At 46.5% G+C, this 8,209-nt stretch overlaps 1 protein-coding gene across 1 annotated transcript; it reads left to right on the top strand.

Annotated features, from left to right (window-relative positions):
- The first annotated feature begins 262 nt into the window (after nucleotides 1–262).
- Nucleotides 263–5,229, top strand: LOC109764708 (uncharacterized). The gene is made up of 2 exons (XM_020323498.4): nucleotides 263–4,591; nucleotides 4,672–5,229. The coding sequence occupies exons 1-2, from the start codon at nucleotides 1,453–1,455 to the stop codon at nucleotides 4,914–4,916; spliced, it is 3,384 nt and encodes a 1,127-aa protein (XP_020179087.1). The 5' UTR covers nucleotides 263–1,452; the 3' UTR covers nucleotides 4,917–5,229.
- Nucleotides 5,230–8,209: the final 2,980 nt, after the last annotated feature.

Here is an 8,209-nt window from a genome sequence, read left to right as displayed (position 1 = left end):
AAACAAAAATAAAATAAAAAATGAAGAACTTTTTTGTACCCTGAGAAAAAACCCAAATCTGAAAATACCAAAATACGCATTAAAAAAATGTTCCAGCGGATGCGCCAAGCACGTGACACATGGCAATAATTGGCGCATCAGATGTTGCATTGGGGCGCTCCTGCGGTGTCCACTAAGACACCCCCCCCCCCCCTGCGGTAAGCGGTGCTCACGGACTAGTTGCTCCCATTAAGGCGACCCCGCCTCCCTTCTCTTCTTTCTTTCTTTATTTTTAAGTTTTTATTTTCTGCTTTAAAGAAAACTTTCAGGATTTCAAAAAAAAAATGAATTCAAAAAATGTTAACAGTTTAAAAAAAGTTCACAATTTTTGTTAATATTTAAAATTTCAACAATGTTCAGGAATTTCAAAAAATGATGATTCATAATAATGCACACGAATTTCAAAAAAGGTTGTCTGATTTTAAAAAAATGTTCTTGAATTTTTAAAAATTGTTCATGAATTTGAAATTTGTTTCTGTATTTAAAAACCCACGAATATAAAAAGTATTTGCGAATTCCAAAAAAAATCTCGCTTCCTATATTTTCCATGATTTTCAAAATTGTTCCCAAGTTGAAAAAACATTTATGGATTTAGAAAAAGTTCAGGACTTCCAAAAAGTTCACAATTGCGAAAAAAAGATTTGTGAATTTGAAAAAAAAACATGGAAAAGAACAAAAAAGACTGTGAGGGTGAAAACCGGAATGGGTCGGCCCATATAGCATAGGGCGCTCGCGTCCTAGGGTTGCGTGTTTGCTCTGTATCGCCCGCGGTACGCGGGGAATAGGATTCCCCTTGGTTAAGGCCACACCCATTGTGAGATTTCTAAGTTGATATGTGAAACTCAACTTTCACCTTTGCAACAACTTTCTGTAGTAATTATGCATTTTATTCTTCCCACTTCCACTGACTGACACTGACTGAACTGGCATCATCGGCGCAATTTCTGCCTTCAACACACTAGTGGATAACGAACCTCCCGTCAGTGCCATCATCGGTGCAATTTCTGCTTTCAACGCACCAGTGGATAACGCTCGACAAAGTGACCAGTGCAGTGGGGGACACGGGAAGGACAAGGTAATCTACGGATATGGAGTCCGGCTTCAGGCCATATTTTCATCGGCATGCCCATACAGCATCGCTGTAGTGGATCACAGACGTAGTGCCCATTAGTGAAGTTTTGGACAGGACATTTGGCCAGCCAGACTGTGCGTAGACTTGTCGCAGACGCAGCATTAGTTGATCACTGCGCAGTCTGCGGTCATATGGGACTGAAAATGACAAGCATGAAACCGATGGCTCTATGCAACTTGCCTCGAATCACTATCTAAATTCCCCACAAAGAGAAAGAATCACTATATAAGCACACCGAGCTTCTAGTCTGCACACCAAGCTTTTATTTGCGTCGCCTAAACATGATCATGATAGTCATGCAGCTTTTGATGTTTGCTTCCCTTTGTCTCCCGTGTTCAGCCAATGCCGTGCATGCAGCCACTGCTGAAACTGCCACAACAAGCGCCACTGACCACCAAGCGCTCATGTCATTGAGGTCTCTGATTAAAGGAGATCCATTCCAAGCACTGGATTCATGGGGGAACCAATCGATCCCTATGTGCCAATGGCGCGGAGTGGCCTGCGGCACGCGTGGCCGCCGTCGCGGCCGTGTCGTAGCACTGGAGCTTGGTGGGCTCAACCTTCTTGGCACCATTGCCTCTTCCATAGGTAATCTAACTAACCTCAGGCATTTTGGCCTCCAACAGAATCGCTTTTATGGTATCATACCATCAGAGGTTGGACATCTCGTACAACTCGAGTATCTGAATCTCAGCAGGAACTCCATCGGGGGGGAGATCCCGCCGACGCTGGCCACTTGTGTTGAGCTTCGAGTTATTGATCTCAAGCACAACATGCATAAAGGCTCGGTGCCCCGGGAGTTGGCATCCCTGCATAATCTTGAGGTACTGGGTCTTGGGTACAACAACCTTACAGGAAGTATCCCTGTGGAGATTGGAAACCTGAAAGCTCTGATCCGTCTTGATTTGTCATCAAACATGCTAGTAGGAGAAATCCCAACCCAAATTGGAAATCTTAGAAACTTGACCAAGTTACATCTTAGCTTCAATCGTCTGTCAGGTTCCGTCCCTGTGGAGATTGGAAACCTGAAAGGCCTGATCCATCTTGTTCTTCACTCAAACATGCTAGTAGGAGAAATCCCAACGCAAATTGGAAATCTTAGAAACTTGACCGTGTTAGATCTTCCTATCAATGGTCTGACAGGTTTTATTCCTGTCTCTCTTGGAGGCCTCCAGAAATTACAGTTTCTGTATCTAGGGCTGAACCGACTCTCAGGGCCGATTCCACCTTCCCTAGGAAACCTCTCATCTCTACTAGTTCTAGCTGTCCAAATAAGTGGCCTAACTGGTAGCATCCCTGAATCGTTAGGAGATCTGAATCTGCTCAACGTCCTTTCTCTCACATCTAATAGTCTTACAGGCTCAATCCCTCACACTCTTGGAAAACTCAGTTCTCTCGTTGAGTTTTATCTCAACGGGAATCAACTCGAGGGTTCTATACCACCTTCTGTCTATAATCTCTCATCCCTCCAAATTTTTAGTGTGCAATACAACAACCTCAGTGGACCCATTTCAGATCAGTTGGGTAATAAGTTTCAACAACTCCAGAACCTTACCATAGACAATAATAGGTTTCATGGGTCCATCCCAGAGTCTTTGTGCAATGCTTCAATGCTTGAAATGGTACAACTGAGCAAGAACTTCTTTTCCGGAGTAATACCAAAATGCCTTGGAGCTACCATGAAGAGCTTATCGGCACTGCTTCTCTCACATAACCAGCTAGAGGCAAGGAATGATGCCGATTGGGATTTCATTTCTAGCTTGACAAACTGTAGTATGCTACAGTACCTATCTCTTGGCCATAACAAACTACAAGGGGTGATACCAAATTCAATGGCAAACCTTTCCACAAACTTGAGATATTTCAGCGTGTCAGGCAACATGCTACGGGGAAGTATACCTGAAGGAATTGGAAACCTTGTCAACTTGCAACACTTGCAGGTGGATGGTAATTTCCTAGATGGAAAAATTCCTGAATCGATTGGCAATCTTAGGATCCTGGCTGAATTATACTTGTCAAACAATGGTTTATCTGGACCAATTCCACCAATGCTTGGAAATCTCACAGCATTAATTACACTCGACCTCAGCCAAAATGTGCTTGCCGGTCCCATACCATCCAGCCTTGGAAGCTGCCCTGTGGACACATTGAGCCTAGCATTCAATCAGCTTGTTGGTTCAATACCAAAAGAGATTTTCCTCATATCGACACTATCTGATTCCATGCAGCTCCAAGGCAATAAGTTAACTGGGACAATTCCTCCAGAAGTTAGTAATCTAGTGAATCTCGGATATCTGGATGTGTCTGACAACATGATAACTGGCTCAGTTCCTGCCTCTCTAGCTCAGTGTGGAAGTTTGCAGTATCTCATTATGGAAGGAAACCTACTTCAGGGCACAATTCCAGCATCAATGTCACAGATGAAAGGGCTTCTAGTTCTTGATGTTTCAAGAAACAACTTGTCCGGGGACATCCCAGTCTTCCTTGGGGACATGCGGGGGCTCGCTACCCTGAACATATCATTCAACAATTTTGAGGGTGAAGTTCCAAAACATGGATTATTTCTCAATGCAAGTGCAACTCTTATTGAAGGGAACTATGGCTTATGTGGAGGTATCCCCCAATTTAACTTGCATCCCTGCTCAAATCATACATCCAAGAAGTGGTCTCACAAGCTTGTCGTGTTGATCCCAGTAGGCAGTGCACTTCTTTGCATTATCTTAGTACTAATTGTACTATTTGCACAACAGAAATTGAGAAACAAGTTTACAAAGATTAGAAGGGTTCCATCGCTCCATAGTGGACAACATCTGAGGGTTACCTATGCTGAATTAGTGAGAGCAACAAGTGGTTTTGCTTCTGAGAACCTCTTAGGCACAGGAAGCTTCGGCTCCGTGTACAAAGGAACAACGATGAATGGAGATCAGGAAGTGATTGTCGCTATCAAGGTGCTCAACCTCCAGCAGCGAGGGGCATCTCAAAGCTTTGTTGCAGAATGTGAGACTTTAAGATGCATCAGACATCGAAACCTTGTGAAGATATTGACCGTCTGCTCAAGTATTGATTTCAGGGGTCTAGACTTCAAAGCTCTCGTATTTGAGTTCATGCCGAATGGAGATCTTGATCAATGGCTACACAGCCATCTCCTGGAAGATGGGAGCCATGGCGTGCTCAATCTTACCCAAAGGATAGACATTGCCATTGATGTAGGTTCAGCGCTCGAATACCTTCACCACAATAAGCCAGTGCCAATAGTTCATTGTGATCTTAAGCCAAGCAATATTCTCCTCGATAATGACATGGTTGCCCATGTGGGTGACTTTGGACTCGCAAGGTTCTTGCAGCAGGATGATACTAGCCTCCCAGAAATATCAAGTGGTTGGGCTACAAGAAGGGGAACAATTGGATATGCTGCCCCAGGTTTGCCATTAATCACCGATGTTCATCTTTGATGTACCAATTTCTCATTCGAAACTGATTCACTTACATTTCTTTTCCAGAGTACCGTCAAGCAAATGAAGTCTCGGTCTATGGCGATACATATAGCTATGGAATACTATTGTTAGAGTTGTTCACTGGTAAAAGGCCAACTAATGGTGAGTTTCTGCAAGATCTAAACCTACATAGTTACGCCGAGGTAGCACTGAGAGACCAAGCCGCCAACCTGGTCAATCTGGCAGATTGGGGATGCTACGAGAGAGCTACTGGCGATCAGAGACAAGTATCGCACACACCTATTGAGTGAAGGTGGGTCCATCTAAATGCTTGATGGCACTCGCTTCATTGTGATTAGTATTCATCATAGTACAGAAAAAATAGAAGGTGGTGCAAGCTTTGTTGCTGCAATTCACAAGCCAACTAATATGCCTGTCTTTTGAATGGAATTTCTACATGATATGGTAATGGTTTGTGAACAATGGGAGCCGCACAATGCAATGTATCTTAGCCATAGGGTCACCAAAATTCTAGTTAGAACTTATAGTGTAAGTGGGATCTTCTTGAGGCAAATGTGTTGTAGTTACTGGAGAAGTAAGAATATTGTCTTATTATTAGAAAAAGAGTTGAAATTTGTTGTGAAAATTTGAAACTGTACATGGATTTAACCGAAAAAGGCTTCCGCCCCGCTTTATATATAAAGCAACGATCATCCACAACCTGGCACAAACACACGCCACCACAACACACGCACACACCTAAGGCAGGATACATAGGCACTGCAACAACACCACCCGTAGCACTACAAGAGCCACCGGGGTCCTCAACCGTGAACACGCCACCGCGAAGAGATGAAGCCGCATACGACGAACCGTGGGCTCCAAGGCGGCGCCTTCAGGAAGGTTACGACACCAGAGCGCCGCCACCGCCCGACCCGAGGATCAGAGTTTCCCCGGGAGCAACACGACAGGCAATGAGAGCCGCGACGACACCTTCAAGAAGGGAACGAGCTTCATCACCGCCGGCCCGTCCGAAGGTAGATCAGGTTTTCACCCCGGCCAACACTCACCGCCTCCAAACGCCATACCCTGGCGACCACGCCGCCCACATGGCCATGGCCACCAGGCAGCACTGCGCCACGGACTCTGCCCATGAGCACCGCGGCACCACCATCCGGGGCGCCGCCCCGGCATCCAAGACCTTGGCACCACCTCACCGAGACCCGCCGCTACCCCAATCAAAGATACAAGCAGAAAGGATCCGTCTTTCGCACCCCTGGGCAGCCCCCAGCGCCGAGACCCAATAGGCCGGCCAAAATTGGCCTCCATCGACCCGTCCTGCTGCCGAGCGCGAGACGAGCTCGGTCCTGCCGCCAGGCGCGAGACGAGCGATGGACCGTAGCTAGGGGAGGGCCAACCCTTCGACGGAGGTAGCGGCCAGACGACGAGGAGAGGTATCAAAGGTCGAAACGGGCCACCTACAAACGAGCCAACGCCGGAAAGCCAGCCGCCGCCGCAGCCGACCCGCCAAGATGCGGGCACAGCGAATGGAAGCCTCCCCTCCCAGAAGGCTGAGCCATCTCGCCGCCGCCGCCCACAGCCGGAGCAGCAGCGACGCCGGGCCGATGCCCCAACCCGCGCCGCCCGCCAGAAAGCAGAGTCAGATCAGACCGGCACGCTCCGCCACCATGCCGCCGCTGCCCCTGCCCAGCAGCACACCACCGTCGGCCGCCACTGCCGCCCATGGAGCAGCAGCCACCACCAGCCCACGCCGCCCACGGCCAGCGCCGCCAACCACAGCGGGCCGCCGGATCTGAGCTGACCTTAGGTCGCCGCCATGACTGCTGCCGACACACCCCACCACCAAACAGCCCGCCGCACCACAGAGACCACCAGACGCCGCCGCCTGGAGGAGCTCCGCCGCCTCCACGACCCACCAGAACGCGGCGCCCAGGCCCGTCGAAGCTGGCCCACACCAGCCCCCACACGCGAGGAGGCGAGAGGTCCTGCCGCAGGAGTGCCGGCCGAGCTTCGCCCGGAGCGCCCTGTGGCGGCGGCGGGGGAGGGGAGGGGGCGGGAGGGGGAGTTGCCCGGCGGCGGCTAGGGTTCCCTCCCCGTCACCAGCAGGGGCGACGCGGGAGGGCTCGGGGGGAATTCCAGGCATGCATCACTGTAGATGAATTTTAAGTATCAGATTATTTTTCCTTTTCAGAACGTCCAATGTGTTGTATCACTACGCAGACGCTCCGACCTCGCCAGATCACACACTTCAATTATATATCGAAATAAATAATAATACCGACAACACTTGTAATGATCCTCAGCTTGGAGATTTATACCTTAAAAAAAGCTTGGAGATTTGTACCTTAAAAAAGGCTTGGAGATTTGCACCTTAGAAAAAAGAGCTTGGAGATTTGTACATGAGTTTACAAGGCACAGTATATGAGTGATGTATTCTGCAATTTGGTTGACTCTTGATTAATGATTTTTTTCCTGTTCTCGAAAATGGTTGTAGGGCGAACTAAGCATCGCTTAGGTGATCAGGTTCCTTGTGGTGGAACCACCATGCCCTGGTTCAAGTCCTAGACTTAGACACGGCTGCTCGCATATTTTCCTAGATTTATGTGAGCTTTTTCGACATGGTATGACGTGCTCATCAACTACGAGGTGCATGTTCCAAGAGGTAAGGTGTGTGTTGCACCGTATTTCTGAGAAACAAATATAGTTGTAGGCCCCTTACGAAAGACCTATGTGTGATCTTTTTGTGGTCAGATCTGCATGACCATGGTTCTGTTCACCAAACTATTTTGGCATTTTAAAATTAAGATGAAACATTTTTTTACAAATCATATATGGCTCCTAGTCATCATAAAAACTCATATTATATTATTAAAACAAAAGACAAACGAGCCACCATGCTTCTTCCACAAAGTCATCATAATATCTAATCCATTGATTATAAATTTTAACAGTCTAGATTTATAAGTTGGTGTGGTACACAGGGACGTAGCCAGGAATTTTACACAAGGGGGGCCAAATGGAAGAGTTAAAATCTTGGAGGGGGCCAAACACAAGAATTGGGAGTATTTTCAGCTAATAAACAGGGGGTTGTTTGGAAAAAAATCGCATGGGGGCGGGGGTACTAAATGCATGCATGCAAGTAAAGACAAAAATAATGATGTCACCAAGATTCTTCCTATTTTGAGAATGCAAAATGATTGTATTTCAAACAATATGTCTGATTCGCAATCTGTTTTCACCATTAAATTTGCTACGAGGAGATTCAAAACTAGATCCTTATTGATATGTTCCAAATACTTTTTTTATTATAAGTTACCAAGATGCAGTACATAAGATATCAAGTTGTTCATAAAATAGTTATCCGACAGGAAAACTAGAAAAAAATTGCAACGTTGAAAAACTTCTCTAGCATAAAAGTTGTCATCCGGTACTATAAGAGACAACATTGTATCTCAAACAGTATGTCCGACTCGCAATCCGTTTTAACCATTAAATTTGCTATGTATATTCCAAAGACTTTTTTTATTAGAAGTACAACGTTGAAAGATTTTTCTAGCATAAAATTTGTCGTCCGGTACTGTAA

This window comes from Aegilops tauschii, chromosome 7 (genome assembly GCF_002575655.3).
Source record: "Aegilops tauschii subsp. strangulata cultivar AL8/78 chromosome 7, Aet v6.0, whole genome shotgun sequence".
Taxonomy (NCBI): Eukaryota; Viridiplantae; Streptophyta; class Magnoliopsida; order Poales; family Poaceae; genus Aegilops; species Aegilops tauschii.
The sequence above is the reverse complement of the archived record's forward strand: the minus strand, read 5'-3'. Positions and strand labels throughout refer to the sequence as shown.